The sequence below is a fragment of the Pimephales promelas genome, chromosome 6, assembly GCF_988280905.1.
Source record: "Pimephales promelas chromosome 6, fPimPro1.hap1.1, whole genome shotgun sequence".
NCBI lineage: Eukaryota > Metazoa > Chordata > Actinopteri > Cypriniformes > Leuciscidae > Pimephales > Pimephales promelas.
The window spans coordinates 36,658,215-36,683,761 of record NC_142774.1 but is presented as its reverse complement, the minus strand read 5'-3'; the positions used below and the strand labels follow the sequence as shown (position 1 = coordinate 36,683,761).

The 25,547-nt window shown below is 36.5% G+C and overlaps 1 protein-coding gene across 4 annotated transcripts in view; it reads right to left on the bottom strand.

Annotated features, from left to right (window-relative positions):
* LOC120468818 (caskin-1) overlaps positions 1 to 25,547 on the bottom strand; it is a 45,359-nt gene that overhangs the window by 1,895 nt on the left and 17,917 nt on the right. Inside the window, exons 2-21 of one of the 4 annotated variants that reach the window (XM_089132526.1) lie at positions 24,546 to 24,597; positions 21,335 to 21,432; positions 20,446 to 20,591; positions 20,252 to 20,347; positions 18,583 to 18,704; positions 16,734 to 16,842; positions 15,253 to 15,361; positions 15,070 to 15,164; positions 14,101 to 14,215; positions 9,932 to 10,171; positions 8,705 to 8,806; positions 6,915 to 7,114; positions 6,708 to 6,789; positions 6,184 to 6,293; positions 5,813 to 5,923; positions 5,408 to 5,509; positions 4,900 to 5,038; positions 2,824 to 3,758; positions 1,127 to 1,760; positions 56 to 869 (exon numbers count right to left, since the gene is read on the bottom strand). In XM_089132526.1, the coding sequence (XP_088988652.1) occupies positions 56 to 869; positions 1,127 to 1,760; positions 2,824 to 3,758; positions 4,900 to 5,038; positions 5,408 to 5,509; positions 5,813 to 5,923; positions 6,184 to 6,293; positions 6,708 to 6,789; positions 6,915 to 7,114; positions 8,705 to 8,806; positions 9,932 to 10,171; positions 14,101 to 14,215; positions 15,070 to 15,164; positions 15,253 to 15,361; positions 16,734 to 16,842; positions 18,583 to 18,704; positions 20,252 to 20,347; positions 20,446 to 20,591; positions 21,335 to 21,432; positions 24,546 to 24,597 (4,411 nt within the window). The remainder of the gene's footprint in view (positions 1 to 55; positions 870 to 1,126; positions 1,761 to 2,823; positions 3,759 to 4,899; positions 5,039 to 5,407; positions 5,510 to 5,812; positions 5,924 to 6,183; positions 6,294 to 6,707; positions 6,790 to 6,914; positions 7,115 to 8,704; positions 8,807 to 9,931; positions 10,172 to 14,100; positions 14,216 to 15,069; positions 15,165 to 15,252; positions 15,362 to 16,733; positions 16,843 to 18,582; positions 18,705 to 20,251; positions 20,348 to 20,445; positions 20,592 to 21,334; positions 21,433 to 24,545; positions 24,598 to 25,547) is intronic. The other 3 variants (XM_089132527.1, XM_089132528.1, XM_089132529.1) reach the window with 3 other exon arrangements.

Genomic DNA, 25,547 nt, shown 5'->3' with positions numbered 1-25,547 from the left:
CATCATGCAATGAAGAGACTGCTAAGTGCCAAGGAGGAAGAGTTGTGTTTTATACCTGTCATCCTTCTTAATCTTCTCCTCCACTACCTCCAGAGCAGCAGCCAGGGACGCACTGGTCTCCTCCAGTTTGAGTTGCACCATGTTCCCTGAACCAGCTATCAACAACCCTTGGCTTTCCACTTCTGTTTTTCCAACTCCATCTTGTGGTTCACCCTCTACTTGTGTCTGTCTGGCTACGCCTACCTTCCTCCTTCTCATTACCACCGGTTCTGCTCCCTCCCCAGTCTCTTTGAAATGACTCCCAGCTGAGCAACCTGAAATCAGGCCTTGTTCACCTTGAAAGGTTGGATCAACCTGGATCAGACCTGTCCTTTCCATTCTAGCTATTCCGACTTCCTCAACTCTTTCTTGCTTACTCACTTCATCTTTCTCTCTCTGTTTTTCTACTTCTCTAAGCTTCTTTTGCATGTCCACTCCAGGGATCTCCACTTCCAGAGGGCTTGGGATGTCCACTGAGAGACCAGCCATGGAGGACCTCGGGGGCTTTACTGGAGCTGAACCTGGTGTAGAAGGTGTTTGCGGGGTTTGGGGGGTCTGTGGACTCTGAGCTGGAGAAGTTGCTGGGCGTGGAGACAACATGCTGGAGACCTCCATTGGTTTTGGGGTGACCGGACTCAAAGTCTGTGGTGGATGTTCCAGTTGTTCAATTGAAGCAGGGCTAAAGGAGACATTGGATGGGCTGAGAACATCAGCCTGAGGAGAGCCGGGAGTTCCAGTGGTATGGATATGCTTGATTTTGACAGGTTTGGGCAGTGTAGGAGGTGGACTTGGCTTGGGAGATACTGGAGGGGGGATTTTCTTGATCTCCACTATAAAGAGACAAACAAACCATAATGTACAACTTACTTAAATCCATTCAGAAAATATATTTCACTACATCAACCGGATATCAGGAAGGTCTCTGTTGATGTCAAGCTAAGCAGGGGGCCTGGTTTCATTGAACTGCTGTTTAAAAATACCCATGAAATGTAGGCTTGCAAGGCTGATTTATACTTGTTAGCCAGTTTGCAGGACAAAGGGTGAGATAATATGAGGAACACAATGACCTCATAGATAGCATTCTTACCTGGGCTATGTTGACCTTCTGGTCCAGGTAATGGAACCCTCCTTGAAGGAGTTGGGGGATCGAATTTGCGAAGTGCCATTGCTGGTTTGGGTGAAACTGGGGGTTTCAGTATTTGTCTGGGAAGAGAGCCAAAGCTGTCGTGTTGCAGTTCTTCCTCCCTAACACCATCTCCAGCGCAAGCTTCTGATACAGGTCTTCTCCGGAAGTTCTCTAGCCCATCTCCGTCAGTGCCATTACTCTGTGGTGGAGCCAATGCTTTGGGCCTTCGCTTTATCGTACTCGTTTCTGTCAGGTTAAAATGTTCACTATCTGAATAATGTGGTGGTCGTGGTCTTCTCAAAGTTGCAGTGGCATCCATCCGTGACCACTCCTCTTGTGGTAGAGAAGAAACAACTCCTTCCAGATGAGTGATCATGGAACGTGGACGTGGCTCAGGAGCCTGTTTAATTGGATGGGATTCACAAGGTGCTGGTCCATGATGTGCGAGGTCCTGCATGGCTCGTTTCATCTCAGCCTCTTGTACATCATTGCCAGGCTGCTTTTGAGAGTCGTAAAATTCACTGATTGTGCGGCGGCGACTATCTGCATCGGAATTCAGAACTTCTCGGTTCTGCCGAAGGACGTTTTGACTTGCCTGAAGAACAGGTAAAACATCAAAACTCAGTTAGGCATCAATACGTACCTACGGATGTGTAAAACATTGCTACTATATAACTGAATTTTTAAAGGGATAGTTCACTTTGAAATTAATTTTTGATATGTTTTAGCTTACCTCAAGGGCATCCAAGATGTAGGTGTCTTTGTTTTCACAGTATTTTCAATTTTGACATTTTTCAGTCAAACCGTTGTTGTCTATCAGTCATACACTGGAGGCTAAGGGGGTCCACCAAAAAGCATGCACAGAGAAGTCAAAATTAAACATGATTTAATGACTCGTAAATGTAAGTACACATTGATGGCCTAAGACACGAAACGAGCGGTTTGTGTGAGAAAACGAACAGTATTTATATAGTTTTTACCTCTTGTAATCAGCCATGACAAAATCTGATGGCACGGGCGCTTCGGTCTGCGCATACGCCGGAAGTGACCTACAGTACGTCACTCTTTGTTTATACAGAGATTTCGGAAGTTTTACCTTTCACTAAACATATTTAGATATACGGGAAACAACAATGGAAGACGATTTCGGTATATCTAAATATGTTTAGTAAAAGGTAAAACTTCCGAAATCTCCGTGTAAATATTGAGTGACGTCACACGCAAGCGATCACTTCCGGCGTAACATTGAACTGATTCAGTTCGGTTCAGTTGGACATTGCACAACTGATTCAGATCACTGTGATTACACGAGGTAAAAACGATATAAATACTGTTCGTTTTCTCACAAAAAATGCTCGTTTCATGGCTTAGGCCATCAATGTGTACTTACATTTATGAGTCATTAAATCATGTTTAATTTGGACTTCTCTGTGCATGCTTTTTGGTGGACCCCCTTTGCCTCCAGTGTATGACTGATAGACAACAACGGTTTGACTGAAAAATGTCAAAATTGAAAACACTGTGGAAACAAAGACACCAACATCTTGGATGCCCTTGAGGTAAGCTAAAACATATCAAAAATGAATTTCAAAGTGAACTATCCCTTTAAAGTTGACCACAGTATGATTGTTTTATTTTGAGAGTAACTGTTTAAATACCTGCAAATAACCACTTCCTTTACCACTGCTTCCAATATTGGACATTTCAAGCATGGCAGCAATGTCTCTAACGCTGCCCCCAGATGAAGTTTTTTCAGAGGCAATTCCACAATCGCTACGTCTGCGCTCTCTGTACGTCACATTGAGTAGCAAATTGTTAGCCCTTTTTTCATCATCAGCCACAGCTTCATCATCAGCCAGGTTACCAGTGGAAATGGAAGAGCACGAGCGTTTCGGTGGAGTTGGAGGACGAGTCCGTCTGCGAGGCCGAGCTGTAGCGAATGACTGACTGCGATTGACACTGTTGATGTCAAGAGTTTCCCCAGAGGCTTTCGCTGAACTGCAAGGAGTGACCCTATGTCCACCTAGTGTTGCGTATTTCACAGAGGAGTCCGGCAAAGGTAAGTCACGCTCAGCATCAGTAACGATATACTGTCCACTTCTTGGCTGGGATGGGGTTTGACCATTGCCCTCTTCGGTTTCCCCTTCAGGTGGTAGGCAAAGTAATGGAACGTTACGAGCGTGAGCATGCGAACGGGGAGAGTCACAAGGCCCTCTGGCCCTGCTCTGTGTTTTTAATGGGGAGGAAGGGATATGTGAAGGAGAATTTGAAGCAGAAGGTGAGGTTCTGCCTTTAGTGGGGGTGTGTGGAGGTGTTGGGGTGGGACTCTCAATTGAGCCAGGTTTTCTCAGAGGAGGAGGGGCATTAGCTCTTTGCATGCCTCGGCCATGGGTGCTGTGCCGGGGAGAGCCACGGCCTTCTGTTCTTTTGCGTATTCGAACCGAGGGGGCGGAGTTTACATCTGGTTCTGTGCTGGTTTCTAATGATTGTTTTGAGTCTGTGCTTTCTTCTATCTGGCTCTCTTTGGTGGGAATGTCTGCTTCTGGAGATTCACTCAGTCGTTTGACAGCCAACATCAACTTCTTCTGGTGTCCTTAGTGGGAAAGAAAAAAAAAAAGACATGGACAGTAACTATTTGTTTGTGAGGTTAAACTTGTAATCTTTTCCCTGATGAAAGGACCAACATGAATATTAATGGTGGGTCAGTCTAGTCATATTGTTTATTTTGACAAAAAACTATTTTCATTACATCACACTATTTTCATTTGTTATTTTACCAGCATTAATGGCATCTGGTACCCTGACATTGGCATTGGGCACAAATACATCAAACATTAAAACAGATATATGTAAAATTAGACAAAAACAACATGCATAAAAGAAGACTCAAAGAAACCATATCCCTATTAAAGAGTAACTAAATCAACTTTTTTTTAAAGTCTTTATTAATGCCAGTCATTGATTCGAGTAACTTTTAAGTGTTTTATTTCTACAATATATGGTGTAAAACGTCTTAGTGCTGCCCTTTTCATGTTGAACGGTGGCTACTGCAGTTGAATTTTCCTATTGGATGTTCCGCACTTCGTGACGTACGCAGGTTTCGGCTCACCACGCGAGCTACGCCCTTGGCAGTATAAAAACCATCTTGTGTCGTCAAAACCACTGTAGGGAGTCAGGAATTGGAATCGTGAGTATTGAAAACGATCATGATAGAGTGTTTTAGCATCTATTTCGTCCCCTCTATCTCTGCTGGGGTCAGCCCACTTTTTTAGCATTTTCAAATATTGCCAGTGGGTGGAGTCAGGCTCTGACCAGGGGTTTAGTTACCCTTTAACATTCAGCAGACGCTATTATCATCCTTCTCACAAGTGTGGAACACTTAACAGTTTTTCATACAAGATCCAAAAGTACTCACAAAGCCACAATGCTGTATTTCAACATGACACCATGACTTTTGCGTAAACATACACGCCAATTTCAAGTAAAGTGGTGTGTTATCTATATGCATTTTGAGCTGTCCGCGTGTATGCCTACGCCGCTAAACGTCCGAGTGATTCCGCGTGTATGTACACGCCGTTAAATATCTCGCCTGTTGGTTGTGTTCTGAGTTACTCATTAAACAAATTTGTTGCTTTTCAATGATCTCCATCTTCCTTGGATCTTATCGTGACAGATATCAAGGAAAAAAAAATATTTATAATAAATATAAACATAATGATGTGTAGTATACATGCCTAGTTTAGTGATGCCAATCTCCTTTAGGTCCTCCAGAGTAATATCACTAATGAAGTCCATATTGTCGTAGCCGTTCTGAACCAGAGTCTGGTAGTATTGATTCAGACCAATTGCAGACAGCCACTCAGCCAGACTGGCCTACAAAGATACACAGATATTTAGTAACGGATTTTAACAGCAATTAAGCTTGTACATGTGTATATATACATACAGTGGGGTCATAGTCTAAAACGTAATGAAATAATATTTTTGACTTTTCAAATTTTTTGTTGTTATTATTATTATAAAAAAAAACAATATTACCAGCAAAACAGTTTTACTCATATTTGGTTTATCATTCTTTTGCTTCAATGACTTCACAAAACCTGAAAATCATGTTCTAAATAAACGTCACAAATGTGCTTATTTGATGTGAAACAGAAATAGTATACAGATACATATTTTGTATTCATTTTTTTTTTTCTTATCTTATTTTCGATTTCTGGAACACGACTTTATTTCTCTTACTGGTTTCTCTTGAGGTATCCAGTCTGGGATGTTTATTTTGCTGATCTCTGAAAGCATTTTCTTCCGGTGCCCTGGTTTTGTCACCCCAATAGCAGTGAGGTCCTGTGAGGTACACACACACATACACACACAACAGAATTTTAATTTAAATGTAACTATTCCTTTAAGTTGAAGAGTATAATATAACTCTATAATAACTATTATTATAATGTACAGTGGCCCCAAAAAAAATCTGGACACTTAAGTCACTCTCCAAAATATGATATATTTTAAGCATTAAAATACTTTGAGTATTTTGAAAGATGGCAGCTGTTTATGGTGATAAAATATAGCAGAAAGAAAGAAATTGATAACTAAATATAGAATTAAATATTTAATTGATTGATAGCGTTGTGTTTGTGTTACCTCTGGTGTCATTCTGCTAATGGTCTGCAGGTCATAACCAGCAGTGAGAAAGTTTGCTGTGTAGAACTGCAGCTGTGCACTAGTGAGCCATTCAACAACAGCCTCTGAGCTCTACAACACACACACAAACACACACAGTAAGCCAGGGAAAGATGGAAACACATCAATAATTCAGATATTGCTTTGACAGGATCATGATTCCAAGTCCTAGTATGAAAGTGTGTCATGTAGTACACACTACAACCACTGTGTGGCAGCAAAAAAAATATTCTTGCTTCAAAATCATATATACTGTGGATTTTGGATATGTTATATATATGTTTTATATATATATGTTATATAAAACACATATATAAAACACACACACTTGCCTTGCTCTCAGCTGAAACTTCATCTTTCCTTTGCAGCAATGGATCCACAAAGGGTTTTTTCTTTTGCTGACGTGGGGCAGCAGATGCACTCGGGGTCCGCTGAGAAGACACTAAAGCAAAAAAAGTAAATAAAATGAAAAAAACAAGTAAGGTTTTATATACATATTTACTTATCAGAACTTTGAACACATGTATTGGCTTATTAAAACTTTTGGACGCATAGAACAATGGATATATGAGATGTGTACAAATGAGACATAATGAGACAAACCTGTATTCTAAGATCAGACTAATATTTGAATGTAAATAGGGGGTTTAAATGCATAAAATAAAATATAAATTACAATGGATCTCAAAAGTATTTGCACACACTGGAATTTTACAGCAAAACATCAAACCAGGCAAACGATTCACAAACACACTCTGGTTTGCTATTTTACTGACTTAAAATTCACCTGGACACCGGTAACTTTACAAGAAAAGTGAAGTTAGTTCTGAGAATGTTGGTATACACATCGTGGTACCTGAATTAGGATCTAAAGACTGTGATTGGTCCATAAGATGCTCTTTTGCTTTGGCTGACTGGGACAGCACCGTGGCCAACAGCTAAAACACACACACAAATGCACACATACATGATCAGTAATGTGAGAAATAGAGAGAAAAACAGACAAAGAAAGAATTTATACATCTGTCCTCATGTGCATCTATGGTCTTTGTGTGCGCCGCACCTTCACGCCCTCGGCCTGAGCATGCAGTCCCGGCACATTGAGGCCGTGTGTGTTAACTCCGGGCGAGTGTGTGGGGGTGGTCGGCACGGGCACTGGTGAGTTGGTGAGGTGAGCGTTGGCATTGCTGCTTTGTCCGCTAGTAGATGAACGTCCACTGGTCAGACTGCCTGTGCTGCCCATGCTGCCAACACTGCCCCCTGCTGGCAGGTACAAGTTATCATGCAAGAAACCAGAAATAAAAAAATAAAAAAACGTTGAGTATGTCCATGTTTGTGCATCTGCTCTAATTCGATAGACATTCTACCAGCTGTAAGTAACCTTGAAACTACATGTCAACTAGCAGTTATTACAGTATTATTTTAATGTCTGCTTAATATCTTGACTCTGCAATTACATGTCAACTTTATAGAGTCTTCAGTCTTCTAATACTCCTATGAGAGTTAGTTGACATATACTTTGAACGAATGAGAGTTAGTAGACATGCCGTTGCAAAGTTACGAATGTCTGAAGTGGAATATTGAAATAAAGTGTAACCTTAAGGATTAAAAGTGTATTTAGGTGATTGACAAATAACTTAAAACAAACTTTTTTGAATTTATATGACTGTAGATAAAGTTTTCGGATCTTCTGTAATTTCAAAACATTTAAGCGTATTGTCCCGCCATGCATATTAGCCACATATAACATCACTGATGATTGTTGTGACGGCTCTTGAAGCACCACAAATGAAAGAAATTTGATGATATTTTCAGTGAATAACCACTTAAATGTCTTTTCATCATACGATGGTATTATATTGCTTCAGAAGACTTGGAATATTGACCATGTGAATCACCGTCTATTTTTTTAATTGTATGAAAAAGAGCAGGTAAAAAAAATCTGCATTATTTTTCCTTTTATTTTCCATGGAAAAAGAAAATCTTAAAAACTTTTGAACTTGTACTTGGTAAAAATACATATTAAAAAAACAGTAAAGATTTTGATAATATTACAAAAGACTTCAGTTTCAAATAAAAGCTGTTTTAACCTTTTAACCGCTTAAGTCTCACCCCCCTTTTTTTGAATATAAGTGAATAAATTAAATTAAATTTAATTTAATAAATTAAATTTTAAAATACATTAAAATACATAAAAGTTATTTTAAATGGTATTAATATTTCACGGTATAAATGTTTTACCGATCAAATAAATGCTGTCTTGTTAACCATAAGAGACTTCTTTCAAAAACATTAAAAACATTTTACTGATTCAAATTTTTTTATATATTTTTAAACGTGTTTAGGGCTGTCAAATGATTAATCGTGACTAATCACATCCAAAATAAAAGTTTTTGTTTACATAACATATGTGGGTGCACTGTGTATAATTATTATATATATATAAATACACACACATGCTTGAATATATTTAAGAAATATTTTCATGTATATACTGTATATAGATTTATATATAATTTATATTAAATATAAATATAAATATTTTATATATATTTTTTTTTCCCCTTAAATATACATGCATGTGTGCATTTATATATATATACACAACATAATTATCCACAGTGCACCCACACATATTATGTAAACAAAAACTTTTATTTTGGATGTGATTAATCGTGATTAATCATTTGACAGCCCTAGTAAATATCCCATGTAGTTTCCCAATTAATATGAGACCATAAAATCAGCAAATATAGTAAACATCAATGAATATAAATAGTTTTAGATAAAGTATAGCATATCACGCTACAGCTCACGCCACGTAAACTGTCCATTGAAAAACGCTGTATTTACCAGCTAAAGGTTTTCTCAGAACCCAAATCTCCTCATTTGCGCTGCTTTGCTGGCCGCTGAGGGTTGGAGAACCATGAGGGCTGGAAACGGATCCCCTTGAGCCTGAAAGATATCACACACACGCACAATCATAGTGATGTAAGAATGAAATACATTGCTTTGCAAGCTCCTAATTTGCAAAAACAGATACACACAGAGGAAGCAGATAGTAAAGGGATCATTTGGGGACAGTTCAAATGGACTGTAGCATATCCAACAGTAATCTGGGATCCTTGCTGATGAACATGTACGTTAAGTTTGTAAATACAGTACCAAAAATATTCAGACTGAATTATAAAACTTTAGTTAGCTGTGAAATGTAATGTCTACAACTGAAATTCTTGCACTTTATTTTACAGTGTGTACTTAAGAAATTGCTGGGTAATATCAGGTACAGTAACTACATAGGTTAAGGTTAGGTTTAGGGGTAGGTTCAGGGGTAGTACCGAGTTATTACCCAGTTATTGTATTACTATAAGTAGGGACATGGGAAACAGGACTGTAAAATAAAGTGCTACCAAGATTTTTCATGACTGTAATGGTACAGTAATACAGTTTGTTTTATTTAAATATGCATAAAAAGACTAATAATACACTACAGATTATACATGATCATCACTTGTAAAATATGCTGGTTAGGTGCTCAAGGAACATTTTTTATTATTAATATTTTTGTTGAAACTGATTTCAGGATTCTTTAATGAATAAAAAGTAAAAAAAAAAAAACAGTATTTCCTTTAAATGGATTTTTTTTTAACAATAATGTCATGTTTAATCAATTTAATTAATCATTGCTGAATAACAGTATTTTTTATATGTATATAATATATAATTATATAATTTTTCATACTAACTGTGATACTTTTTTGCACTATATGGTAAATAGAATTGGGGGGAAATATGCTAAATAGACATTCAAAAAAGTCACAGCAGTAAAAAAAAAAAAAAAACATTTTCTTTATGGAAACCATAATTTTTCTACTTTGAAATATGGCCTAGACATGTTCTTCACACAAATATCTCTGATTCTGCTCATTTTGTATGGTACACATCCAACTTTCTCAAAGACATTCAGATTCACATCCTGTTTTCTCCATTTCACTATGGTCATGAAGTTTTAGGTGTATGATATGATATGCTTATGACGGGTACATGTGTATTTTTCTGACTGTATGTGTGTGTTTATACCTGTCTCTTTTTGTGGCTCCTCTGAGCAGGAGGAGGCTGGTTCATACCCAATTGTGCTGCAGGTAGGCATATTATAGCCAAATGAGGTGAAGAGGGGCTGATGGGTAAGGGGCTGGGAAGGAGGGGGTGGGGGAGTGAGGGGCAGAGAAAAAATGTGGGAGCAGTCACCGTTCACCATGACAACTGAACCAATTGCTGGCGGACGGATCTGTATCTTAAGATACTGTTGGGTTGAGGGACCTGGGTACAACAGAACAACAGGCGACACCAAAAAACACAAACAACAACAACAACAAAAAAACAGGAAAGGAAACACAAAACAAAACATGTTCAAGCAAAAATATCTAACTCTACAGCTGAGCTTATCTTTATCCTGTAAGTTAACATGCAAGGTGAAAATTAACGCTTTAGAAAACTGAAAAAATAACTATACTCATGCATACTATTTTCACAAAACATACTTGAAATGCATTCCCAAAAACACCAAATTTATAACTGATCTGTGTGTTATGCATGCAGACTACATTCATGCACGGAAAGGGAGAAAATGAGGATTTGAAGTGTGTTGGAATGTGTACGTCAATCAGTGTTACATTTCATTATTGCAGTGGTGTAAAGTATTTGAGTAAATGTAATTACGTGCTTAAAGGGATAGTTCACTTTGAAAGAGATTTTTGGTATGTTTTAGCTTACCTCAAGATGTAGGTGTCTTTATTTCTGCAGTAGTTTCAATTTTGATATTTTTTTTAATTAATTTCCAATTCTTAGAAAACAAATCAGCTGTTTCTTGTTTTTCACGGGCATGTCTCTTAGGTTTAAGGAGTAGTGCATCTACATTCATTGTGAATTAAATGCTTTTACACAGATGGTTTTGGTGACTTGTACCTTTTTTTTGTAACTACTTTAACTTTTAAGTATGATTTGTAGGCTACTCTTTACACCAATGCAATATTAAAGTAAACATTTTTAAAAATTATAAAGTAATAATGGATTTCATGGTCCATAGAGTCCCACTTAATACTGATTTTAAATTACGCAAATATTGATGTTCATCCAGCAAGACTCTAAACACTATTTTGGGTCTCAGACTTTATGAGAGAAGTTATGTGTGAATACATCTGTAAGACTACAAAATAAAATGATAATACAAATAACTATTAAACAACAATTTAAAAAATAATATTATTACAATTATTATACACTAATATCTCACCATAAAAATAGGGATATTCAAGGAAAAAAAAAGTAAGTTCTGGCAGAAAACCTCTGGAACCCTTAAAGCTTCTCTTTTGTTTTGTTGGCATTAGCTGGTTTATAAGCACTTCTAAAGTTTGAGAAGATTGTTGGCATATGCTGCGTTCCCAAACGCACATTAAGTGACCCAAACTCAAAGCTGTGGAGACGAGTCCTTCCGTGTAACAGTGCTGAACTTCACCCTGAAACATGCAGCCCACGTATTTACATAATTAAATCACAATTTTGAGGATTTGTTAAGCACGCAATGCCACATCGCAATTTCATTTTTCTTTTAATTAATCATGCAGCCCTAGTTTTAATCACTGTCAATTCTATTATGACTAGAAGCTCAGCTTCGCATGAATATTTTTGTAAAATAGCAAATTACAAACATCAGAACAAAGTAAATCTGAGTGCACATTCTGACATTGATATGTGATGTTGTTTCTTTGCTCCTGAGAAGCAGCAGTCGCCACTGATCTGCATGTGCAAATGTCTGAAAGTTTGTTTGCATGTGTGCTAATGTGCAGAAGTGTGAATCCACTGATGTTAGTTGAAAGGAAAGAAAGGGGGGCATGGAAACGATGGTACAGGTGGACGCAGAGATGACCGAACAGTGACACATAGATGAGCCACTCTCATCTGCCCTCTTTCATGTCTTCGAGCTGACGCCTCCAACTACAATCACTTGACTGGTGATAAAGGGCAGGGCAGTTGGATATAGAACAGTGTTGCCAAGTCTGTGGTTTTACACTGTTGCCACTGGATTGTTTTTGCAGTCCGTGGGTTGAAGCGTCCCCCTCCCTGGAACGCAATTTTTTACCCCCCTGGAATGTGATTTTTACCAGAAAATGCTGCAGATCTGGCAACCCTGATATGGAGCGAATGAGCAGCCACCCACACAACCACACACATACACTAGGATTGGGCTTGAGTACTCATGTATTTGAATACGCAGAAGACAGCAGCTCCATCAAAGTTTATAATCCTCTAGGGAAACAATCACGTGATCACTTCATAATTTGAGGCATCATTTATATCAGCGGCACAAACAGAGTGCAACAGTCGGTTCCGGAAGTAAAAATTCAATATTATTCTCCATAGGGAAATAGATTTTTTGAATGATAATTTATAAACACTTAAAGAAATAGTACACTTTTGAAAAAAACTTTTGCTGATAATTTACTCACCCCCATGTCATCCAAGATGTCCATGTCATTCTTTCTTCAGTCGAAAAGAAATGAAGGTTTTTGATGAAAACATTCCAGAATTTTTCTCCATATAATGGACTTCAATGGGAACCAAACGGTTCAAGGTCCAAAAGACAGTTTCAGTACAAACTGCAAACTGTTCAAAGGGCTTTAAACGATTCCAGACGATGAATAAGGCTCTTATTAAGCGAAACAATCGCTCATTTAATAAATAAATAACAAAGTTTAAGTTTTATAAGCTCACATGCTCGTCTTGCTCTGTTCTGTGATGCACGTTTGTGACTCTCCTGTTCGAACTCGTTCATCAAAATGAACAAATCTTTTTCCAAGTCATTTGGTTCTTTCAACAAACGAAACAAACGAACTGACTCGTAAAAAGATTCGTTCATTTTGATGAACGAGTTCGAACAGGAGAGTCACGAAAGTGCAGTACAGAGCAAGGCGAGCATTTGAGCTTATAAAACTTAAACTTTGTTATTTTTTTTAAACGAGCGATCGTTTCGCTTGATAAGACCCTTATTCGTCGTCTGGAATCATTTAAAGCCCTTTGAACAGTTTGCAGTTTGCACTGAAACTGTCTTTTGGACCTTGAACTGTTTGGTTCCCATTGAAGTCCATTATATGGAGGAAAAATGATGAAATGTTTTCATCAAAAACCTTAATTTCTTTTCGACTGAAGAAAGAAAGACATGGACATCTTGGACGACATGGGGTGAGTAAATTATTAGCTAAAGTTTTTTGAAAAGTGAACTACTCCTTTAAAGATAGACGTACTGTGAGCTATGAGGTTATTCATCAATGGCATTTGTTTCAACTGAAGATGTCCGCCCACATTATTTCAGCTTATTTTTAAACTAATCTATTTTAATAGAGGAATTGGTGAAAAAACAACATTACCCATGATGCTGTACAGAAAATTACACCAATCAGAGAAAAAGCAATACGCACCAAAAGATCTTGCTAGTTCCGCCCACTCCCATGAAGCACTGCAAATGGCATAATCGAGTAAATATCTTTACACTCTCAAAATACTTAAATGTTTGAATATACATGTCTATTCTGCAAAACACTCTAAATATATTGGTTTTATATATATATATATATATATATATATATATATATATATATATATATACATATAATCAACAATTCTAAGTGAGTTTTGTTTCTCCATCATTTTTAATTCGACCATGCTCTTCGCAATGCTTCATGGGATTGTAGTTCTTTCCCTAAATAAATATGTTATACACAGTCTTTTACCTTTGTATTTTTTCCTGATTTTCAAATAATTTTTGCTTCAAATCAAAGTTTGCAGTGTTCGCGTATCGCTGATTGTCTTGTTTAATGGCTTATAATTCTTTTTTTTTTTTTAAATCCCTATGGGAAAAATGAATGGAAAAGGGGCTAATGCACTCTATACTTAAACGTTTGTTCCAATAGTAACAGTAATGTGTACTCCCTACTCGGTTGATGCAACCGAGGACTCAAGAAGACGAAATTAACAAAATGCTCACCCCTAATCTACACACACAACAATAAATACACAAACACTCATAAATGCAGAAATGCATGCACTAAATACAAACTCAGCAGAACCCACACACATAAACATTTAAATGCCAGGTATGAGCTTCAGATTGACCTTGATTTTAAAGTGGATTAAAATGTGCATATGTGTCGCATGATATCCTAGAAGGCTCATGTGACGATGCGATGGCACACCTGCCCTTTTGATGACTTCCACCATGTTGGACGGAAAGTAACCCACGCGGTCATTTCCTGTGCGGTTATCATGGATACAGCCCTTCCAGCGTCCATCAGAATGCTGCTCCAAGACCTGAGGAGCAAACACACACGTTGAGTTCAAAACAACCAATACATTGCACTGCACCGTGCAACAAAACTAAAATAGTTTTGGTTTATTCCAATAGTTTTGGTTTACCCTAGGTCGAACCCAGGTTTCCATAAAGTATACTACTTATGTCTTACATGCTACCGTTCAAAAGTTGGGGATTATTTTAAAATACCATTATATACTCACAAAGGCTGCATTTATTAAAAAAAAAAAACAGTAATATTATTACGATTGTTGTAACTATTTTTTTTTTTTATTGTCACGAACACTTGGTTATCTTTGATTTTTCATTCTTTTTCATGGACTTTTAGTTTATCTTCTTAAGTCCATGAAAAAAAAAATCAAAAATTGATTTTTTTGGTGTTCGTGACAATTCCGAATGTAATTTATTCCTCCGATGCAAAACTGAATTTTCAGCATAATCTTTCAATCTTCAGTGTCACATGATCCTGCAGAAATCATTCTTATATGCTGATTTGCCTCTCAAGAAACATTTCATATTAATATCAAAGTTGAACAGTTGTGCGGCTTAATATTTTTGTGAAAACCTTGATGCATTTTTTTTTTTCAGGATTCTTTGATTAAAATAAAGTAAAAAAAAAAAAAAAAACAGGAATTATTTAAAATAGAGATCTATTGTTACTTTATAAATGTCACTTATGATCAATTTAATGCATCCTTTCTGGATAAAAGTATTAATTTCTTTCAAAATAAATCATACTGACCCATGCTTTTGAATAGCATCATCTATTGAATAATAAGTGTAAAGTTTAGTTAAGCTTAAAAAAAAATGCACAACTTGCTACTTTGTTACAGTAAAATAATTGCTTCTTTACCGTGATGATGTCGCCTGTTTTAATGTTGAGGCTTGTAAGGTCATAGTTGTTGCAGTAATCCTTCAGAGCCTTCACTTGCATAGCAGCCGATGCATCTAAATGCAGGAACACACACACATACCAGTGATTTCAGAAAGCCTTTGACTCTACCTTTCCGTGTGAATTTTAGTTCTCCCATTGTACCTCTCAGCATCTGTTTAATCTCCTTGCTGGCTTGGGTAGTGGTGAACTGGTTAACAATATCCAGCGCTGTCTGACAGAATGTATTCCTCACCCCAGCACTGATACCACTCTGAAGAGAAAAGCCAGAATACACATTCATATGGTACAGAGTTATTACACTGACAATACAGACATGCACACATTCACATGACGATCATTAACATACCAGCAAACTCACAAACACAACCAGTGCTCATATCAAACACACACAAGTCTAGAAAACATCGGTTTCAACTCTTCTATTCTTATGTCTTCTAAAAAATTTTACCACAGTTGAGCATTAAGATTAAAGGCTCATGTTGCATATTGGTTCACAGAGAAAAGGAGACTTGTACAATGCATGATGATTTGAGCGACTCAGTGACCTGCACTTTTTGTCATTACTATGCAAAGGGGAAAAAATCCATTGTGAAAAATCCATTAGAGTGTTACAAAAGATTTATGCATCAAAAAAATCCTGTGTGAATCAAGGTTTCCAAAACATTTTAAGCAACTGTTTTCAGCATTGATTATAATAAAAATATTAGGGCTGTCCCGCATCAAAATAAAAGTTTGTGTTTGCATAATATATGTGGGTGCACTGTGTATAATTATTTTGTATATATATAAATACACACATGGTTGTGTATATATTTAAGAAATATTGTCATGTATATACTGTATATACGTAGACTCCTATATAATTTATATTATATATAAATATTTTTTTTTCTTAAATATACAGTACATGCATGTGTGTGTATTTATATATACAGAATAATTATACACAGTGCACCCACATATATTAAGTAAACACAAACTTTTATTTTGGATGTGCTTAATCGTTTGACAGCCCTAATATATATATATATATATATATATATATATATATTGAAAAAACGAAATGAATGCATGCCATTGTTGGCAAAAAGTCATTGTGGACACCACACATAATATAATGCATGCATGCATCGCATGCGAGTTCTGAATGAATGGCAGTCTATGGAGCTAGACGGCAAAACGTATCATTTTTTTCCTGCTTGTCGTTGAATCAACGTAGATTTTATTGTTGATTCCGCAAGTTCAATATAGATTATAGACCAAAAGTCGAATGAGTACTTATGTCCTTTCGATTTCTTACAGGTTAGGCCGTTGTTGGCCGGAACACGCTAGCATTCTGCTATTATTTGACGTCATCACATTTTTGAACGAATTTTTAGAACAGATAAGTGAATTTAAAAATACAATTTTCAGCGGAGTGTATTATCTTAGCCCTCCCTTTTTAATGCAACTTTCAAATTACATCTTCTGGGGGTGAAACCCCATGGACTCCCATTCATTCTGCACTCGACCGCGAGCATCCCCGCATGGACAGAGACGTGTTACTGCAGCCAGTCCAGAAACAGGAGGTAACCAGACAGTGGCAATTCTCCCCTTATTAGACATTCACTGCAAATACTCACATCCAGCAGCAGTCGTACAGCCTCGATTTTCCCGCAGAGAGCAGCTTCATGCAACGCTGTGCCTGATTTAGTCTGTCGGTTTATATCTATTCCAGCCTGGATCAGTAACCTGAACACACACATACACACACAACATTTTATATTTATTTTTTGGTAAACACATGATAAGGCTCTCTTTCACAACATCATTCTAACTAGTACAAAGTTTATCAATACGAACATAATAAGATAGCCTAACATAATAAGATACTGTTTGCACTCGTATTTACAGGGAAAGATTATTCAAAGGGGTCCAACAAACACATCAAATGTAAGTATTAAATGACACCTATTCATTTAGTTTTTGGGGTCTACTAGAATAGGTTTTCATGCTTGAAAAACACATTTTTCACATCTTTGACACTGTTGCAGCACTTCACTTCCCAATTTGTCAGGAATTTTCTGTTTAGTTCCTGTCCGTCTCTACGAAGCCCCTCCTTCTAAAAGCACAATGTGCTCTGATTGGTCGACTGGATCAGTGTGTTGTGATTGGTCAACCACTTCAAGAGGGTTTTGGAAATGTCACGCCCCTTACTAACAGTCCGCACTACACACTACTAACACTGCTGACCCAGGACTTGTACTTTTTTTTTTGTATGCCTTAAGAGGGAGTTATTTAAATGAGAAATTGTGATGTGTTCCCCACAGTCTAAAATTTGGGTCAAATATGGACAAACCCAAATGTTGGGTTAATTTTTTTTTTTTTTTAAATTACAGTTCAAAGTGAAAGTTGAAGTTGGGTTAAAATTTGAAATTACATTTTAACCCAACATTTGGGTTTATCCATATTTTACCCAAATTTGGGTTCAAACAACCCAGCAAAGACTACAATCAAGGCATTTCAGGCAGTTCAGAAACTGATAACTAGCTTTGGAGTGACTTTGAGCTGTGTAGACCTTTTTCTTTCAATTAAATGTAAAAAGCATTATCTTTAAAATATAATAATTCCTGTATAAAACTAAGGTAGATGAACTGTGGCCATGCTTCAGATTTTTTCAGCGATTCAATCATTTGGAGGGCTGTACAAAACTGTACGATTTGGCCTTTTAGTTGAGAATCCGTGGTGTAGGAACGGATGGGCATTTAAAATGTGTCTTTCATATCCGTCAAACCAAACACACATTCATACTGATCCACAAGCAGCCTAAAATATTTGATGAATGATGAAATCACTAATTAACAACGTGCGTCACTAGGCAGTGACGGCACTGCCCATCAAAAGGAAAAACGAGGACGCTCGGTTCGAATGTGTGTGTGTGCAAATCTAATGAATGAAGCCTCCAGGGACTGATCGGACAGCCCACAGTGCCTTTCATTTCTCCCATCATCCCCGATCCCTTTGCTCCTGACCTGTCTTGCCACATCAGTCATGACACAGAGACAGTTTTGTGTCACTGAGCTAAATGCTGTGTCAGGATTTTACGCCGTCAATGTCTGTCCCCTTGTACAGAATTTATTACTGCTAAATGAAAGCAATATAAAACAATTTCTCGCAAACATCCTCACATAACCTCTTTATCTGCCCGAGTTTTGCAGACTTTGCATATATTCTGTCCATAGATATATTCTTAAAATAAAAAATGTAACCAAATATATTAACAATATTCAAAAATATTGATGAGAAAGTTGTAATATAATCTGGCTATAGGACATGTGCAACATATGAGCACTTTTATAATAATGTCTTCACTTGAAGGATGTGGCAGATAAAAACTACAACCTAAATGACAATTCTACAGCTGTTTTTTCTTAACTGGCTAAGAACAAAGTCATCGTAGTTGCAAAGCCAAGAAGTCCAGTGAGCACCTACTTGATGATTTCAATATGTCCATTCTTGGCAGCCAAATGTAGCGGGCTGATGCCATTGGGATCGGAGGGCTTCGGTTCTAACATGGCAGCACACATGTTACTGCTAAGGAGCAACTGCACCACCTGTGGAACACACAGAAAACATGCATTCACACACAGCTTAAACAGGTGTGTAGGCCTTATCCCAGATCAAAAAAGCAGACTGTGGTAATAACGTGATTCCCAACAAACCCAACATTTGGGTTTGTCCATATTTGACCCAAATTTGAGTTGAAACAACCCTTGATGCCTCAGAAGGCAGCATTTTTAAGTTTTCGGACGCAGCCGTGGACTGAATGAGTCGTTGACAAATCAGACTGATTTAGTGCACTGAAGGGTCTCAATGAACTGAATAACCCAGTTGCAATGGTCAACAGGTGAAGATTGTCAGTGTATAATGATTACATTTTGCTCTGTTTCTTACACACAACTACACTCTAAAAATGTTGGGTTGTTTTAACCCAAATTTGGGTCAAATTCAAATATGGACAAACCCAAATGTTGGGTAAAAAATATGATTTAAACATGTAACCCAATGGCTGAGTTTGTCCATTTTTGACCCAAAGATGGGTTAAAACAACCCAGCATTTTTTAGAGTGTATGGCTAATGTGGCTTCATAAGATTTGAAGTAAAGTGTACATGGACATAATACATTTAAGGTTATTTTGCACGAAAGATGAGATTTTAAATGATTAAATGAACAAATAGAGATAATAATCAAATACACATAAAAACATAAAGACATTCTTGCATAAATAAATAAGTGAACAAGGTGATTTGAAATTATTAAATAAATAATAACAAAAAATACATACATACATACATACATACTCCCAGTTGGATGAAAATAGCATCCAGTACAATTTAAAAAAAAAAATCTCTGTTTGTTCCAATAAGAAAAAAAGTCATACGGGTTTGGAGCAGCGTTTGTTTGCAAATACACTGTAAAAAAAAAAATATTGATGGTTTAACTTAAAAAAGTAAGTACCCTGGTTGCCTTAAAATTTTAAGTTCATTGAACTGGAAAAAGTGAGTTAATACAATGAAGGAGATTAATTTAACCATCAGAAACTCAAAATTATATGTTATCTGAACTAAATAAATTATTTAAGTTGATTTGGCAAAGGAAAAAATTTTGTGATTACTACACTGTAAAAAAATATTGTCGGTTTAACTTAAAAAAGTAAGTAACCTGGATTGCCTTAAAATTTTTAAATGATTGAACTGGAAAAAGTGAGTTAATACAATGAAGTATATTAATTTAACCATCAGAAACTCAAAATAATAAGTTATCTCAACTAAATAAATTATTATAAAGTTGATTTGACAAAAGAAAATATGTTGTGATAACAAATCTTGAAAATATTTTTTTGCAGTGGACAGAATATGAATTTTGAGTGAACTGTACATCTAACAAAACCCAAGTCTGAATAAACTGTTATGAAAGAGTCTCTTGTGCTCATTTGCAAGCAGTGGAAACCGGGGTGTGAGCGCATGTCGGGCTTCCTACTGTACATTTGGCTGAGAACGTGAGAAGAGGTGTAGTTCCCTCGTTCCCACCGGGGAGCACCGCTTCTCATCCATCTATCACAAACCCCTGAGTACACACACAAAACACTGCGCAACTAACCGAGACACGTCCAAATTCGCAGGCCAAGTCTAGAGGGGTTTTCCCAGCGTGGTCTCTGAGGCAGGGGTTCGACTGATGTTGGAGCAGCATCTCACTCTGGAAACACACAGTGCAGTACAGTGAGTATGTGTGTGTGTGTGTACAGCATGTGTGCATAAGCATGCAAGTCTGACTGTTTATGTGCATTTACTCACTCCTTCATAATGGCCGTGTTGTGATGAGAGGTGTAAAGGGATCTGTCCCTCATCTGATTGGCTGTTGACTGATGACCCTGACTTGAGCAGCATTTTCATGGGCTCACACTTGCCCTGCCAAGCAGCGTAATGCAAGGGCCGCATCCCTTCAGAAAACGGGAGATAGTTTGAATGAGAAACATATTCACTTCCATTTAAAAGTGTGGGGACTATGGAAGCTTGTTTCCTCCATGGAATAAAAAATTAAAAAATAAATAAAAGACAATTACGACTTTTTATCTCACAATTGACCAACTTTATAACTCGCAATTGCGTGTAATTAACTCAGAATTGCGAGATATAAACACGCAATTCTGAGAAAAAAAAAAAGTCAGTCTTTTTTTTATGAAGTCAGAAATGCGAGATCTAAACTCACAATTCTGAGAAACAAAATTCAGATGATTTTGAAATATGATTTTTATAACACGCAATTGTGAGTTTATCCGCAATTCTGACTTTAAATATAGCAATTGTGAGTTTATATCTCGCAATTCTGATTTTATAACTCACAATTTTGAGTTTATATCACGCAATTCTTTTTATTCATAATTGAGAGATAAAAAGTCACCTTTTTATTTTTTATTCATTTTTGGAAACAAGCTTCCATAGGGGACGGTATTTTTTTAGATAGAAAATAGAAAACAATTATTTTAAATTAAATAATATTTTACAGTTTTAACTGTATTTTTGATCAAATAAATAGACCCTTGGTGAGACCTTTCAAAAAAATATTTAAAACTCTTAGCGATTTTGAACGGTAGTCTATTTCAATAACTGATTCATCTGTATATTGAATAAATAATGTACTATAGTACATATGAGACCATTAAAAGGTGCTGTGTGTTTGTACCATTCTGGTCTTTGATGTCAACGACGGCTTGTGACTCGAGCAACAGCGCAATCAGCTCCACGTTACCATTAAGAGCAGCATGATGCAGGGCAGATAACCTATAAAACAAAAGCACACCAACACAATATGCATTAACCACCATACAAGTGACATATAGAAAAAAAATATGCACAGGGAAACCTTTGGAATCAATTTAAATAATGTAAAATGTTAAAGTAGCCGGAGGGATATTTTGGTATAAGAAACATTTATATGGACAAAGTATTGAACCAATAAATGACTCAAATTTAATAAAAGGTGTTATTGTTACAATAAGAGTGGTTTGGTTTAAATTAAAATAACTCATTGTATCTAAAATAATATGGAAGCCAATTTCTGTCACATAAGAAAAAAAAGTCATGCTTCGGTAAATCATTATGATGTCAAAGTCATAGTATGATTGCTTTATATGTATTAATTAATGTTACTGAATATTTTTCACCTTTATTTGGCACTAAATCTTTTAGAGCATCTGTCATTCATGTAAACTTCCAACCAGCAACCTACCAGAGATTAGATAGATATTACTATGGATGGAAAAGACAATAGCAGTTCAGACAGAAGAAGAAAAAAACACTGGACTTCTAAAAAATCTGTTTGATTAAATTTATCTCAAAGGCATTAATTTATCTCCGGTAGAGACAGAACCGTGCATGTCCTGAAATTTGTAGAAATTGCCCCCGTATTGACATTTAGAATAGACAAAAACAAATTTTAAATTTAAAATTTAAGTTTAAGTTAGTTAAGTCAACAACTTGCACTTAAAATGCAATTAAATAAGGAGAAAAACTTGTGAATTGTGAGTAGAAACAATGACAGAAATCTACAGAAAAGCTTGAGGTTGATCTGTGTATGTTCTAATTTCTAGGCCTGCAATGGTTAAGAAATCTTCTTCAAAACAGACTAATATATGTCCTCATAATACCCAATCCTAATATATCAGTTACTCTTTCCAATCCAAGTGCTTTAAAGTGGCCATATTTTGCTATTTTACAGGTTTCCTAAAAAAATAAAATAAAACTATTTAAAAAAAATTCTCATAAAAGCTATTCCTCGCAGCATCACTTCTTTTCTCAGTGTTTGAAATGGTTTGGTCCACTCTCTCTAAACCCCTCCCCTCCGAGAGCCTACTCTGCTCTGATTGGTCAAATGTTATGTTATGATTAAAACGTTTTTTTTTTTGTTTTGTTTTTTTTCTTGATAGCAGTACCTTTCTCTGTAATTACAGTGGAAATAGTGTTGTTTCGTATTGCTACATAGTAAGTAGCGTTTTTTACCCCCTTGTTCTGTGTAGTTACTGGGTAAGTGTAACTCATGCGGGCTGTAAATTAAAGTGGTGCTTGTTACCCCTTTATTACCCCAAACTTAACATATTGTTCCCTTATACCTACACGGAAGTACACTATAATTACAGAAACGTACACCATAATTTCGGTGTACTTACACAGTTGTTTGCGGGTCGTAAAATAAAGTGTTACCAAAATTTGTTCAAACCTACATAGGTTTGAGCAGGAAGTACAGTAAAACGGGAATTACTGACGACTCGTTTTAGGCAGTTCAGAATTGGTTCTTTCTTATAGGAGACAATAACTGCTTTTATCTTGCACTTTGTTCATTGAAACTTTGAAGACCTTTTACATTCATAAACGGCTATATTACACACTACTATCCAATCCGAAAGAGCATAATGGGGCACTTTAAGGCTTATGCGTATCTTTTTAGAGAGTCCCTAATCTTACTTCTTTGCAGCTCAACTCTGCCACTTTACTCCGATCCCTCGCTGTCTAACTGAGCAGGAGGCTATGACCTACTTCCATGAATAAGAGATTTCTCTCTGCCAGAGCCCTAAAGTACACACACACACTCTCTCTCTCTCTACTACTACTAGCACACTGCAGCATTCAAATCTCACTGTCCACTAGCTAACTTAACCATGAACTCGAAACAGACTGCATGGTACTGATGCCATCAATCACTCATAGTTTTTCAAGCCCTTCCCTCCACCTAACGGCCATTTCGAAATAACATTCACTTTCAATATCCAGTCAAGTGCCGATGAATAAAATAACGTACTGCCATGTTTCACCTGGAAATACGTTACATTAAGTTGTAAACGCTGTTTCCTTTAACATGCCCACTGAATGGCCTATATCATCAGATCACTACTCAATAAACAGTTTTTTTTTTGAATTGCTAAAACACATTTTTTGAAACCATCACTCACTTTCTCAAAACCTTAAACACAAAATTTTCCTCTGACTCAAACAATTGGCTCAAAACCATTTTATCTGTGCTCAAAATCAAACAATGCTCTCAGATCATACAAACAGCCAATTCAAATTATCAACACTACAGATCATTCATTAGACACTACACATCAAAAAATGGAGAACACAGTTACAAAACTAAATTGTAACAAAGTTTTGCAATTACGTAAAGAAGTATAATGACAACTTACAGTAGTAAGGTATAGTATTGTACTGAATATTGAATAGTAGGCCTATCGAATGCCTGCATATTCAGCACATATTGTGAAAATACAGAGACCCAACTGCAAAAGCCAAAAAGGTTAGAGTAAAACCTCTAAATGAAAAGCATGTTACAGAAAAGTACACTCAGAAGAGTTCTGCAGAATCAAGGTCAGTGAGAGAGATTGATTCTGCATCATGTCTTCATGTTGGATCGGCTGGAGGAGTTTCTCCACATCTCAGACAATGTCATCTCTGCAGGCAAGATCTAAAGCCAGATCCAGCCTTGACAACATTCTCCACACCTTGCTCTTCCTCTTACTCTTACCCTCTTTTATTGTTTCCATCCATTGTTGGTATCAACATTCAGTGCAACATTTTGAGTAAATTTTGAGACTCTTGACTGACTTGTATTTTGTACAGTTGGTTTGGTCACATCATTAGAAATAAGTGGGAACAATTTTGAGTTGTGTGTGAACGATGACAACTGTGTTGCAGTTGTGTTTAACTTTCGCCTACCTGAGTTTAGCATTTTGAAACATAATCACAGTGTGAAATGAAATTAGTGAGTGAGAATGTGTTTAGAGTTTTGAAAAAAGAGTGCATGAGATTTGCAAACAGCGTTTTAACTACCTTTTAGCAATTCAGAAAAACTGTAATTGATGGACATCATGTGATGTCACTGTATTATAGATGAAACTCACCCGTCTGTGTCCTGGAAGTTCACATTCACCTTCTTAGCAGCACCCAGGAGCTCTGCAGGAGGAAACAGAATATTTATAAAGAATTAATGCAGTTTATAATTGTCAAGGGAGATGTTCCATTAATGTGGCCAAATGGACACATTTGTTAAACTAACAAAAAAAAAAAAAACATTCTGGTCAGACATAAACATAATGAATGCAATGGTTACATGTGAAAAGATGGTAGGAAAATAAAGTCAATCATAATAGACATGCTTTGTGTTTACTTATAATACATAAAAAAATAATTTTAAAACAATAATTGTATTGTATTATAATTATTTTTTTTTAAATGAGATGTTAATTCCACAAGGTAATGACAAGGTTTAATTCCACATTGTCATCTAAAATAAAATGTTTTAAATACAATACCTGTAAATATGTTTACATTTAAAAATGTTCCTGGAAATATGCATATAATGAAATGTTAATGAATACTTCATGCTGAAACATTACAAAAATCACAAATAAAACTGCACACTAAATTATGTGAATATGGGACAGCCCAAAATCATACAATGTATACAAAGCACAAGAGACAATCTTGGTTTTGTGCCTGTTTGGGTGGGTTTTGCATGCGACTAGTTCAGTTTCCTGTTTTCAGTTGGTTAGCTTGGTTATTCATTGTTTGAGTATCAGTTACACATGTTGCTCATTTCGACGATTGGCTTGTTCTGTGTATTTAAGCCTTGGTTTTCTTTCAGTTCTTGTTAATGGTATATGCTTGTTTTGTTCCCGATGGGGATTTTTGGAGTTTTGTTTAATACATATAGGTCTAGTTTCACACACATGCATTTTAGTCTGGGACTAGGCTTAATCCTTGTCTGTGAAACTGGGATATATTGACACTGGTGCAAATAGCCAACCATTTGTGACACCGTTGAAGCAGGATTCTAGTCAGCAGTTATAAAATACTTTCCCACCATGTTAATATTGAGGACTAAGGTCAAAGTAGATCAGTCA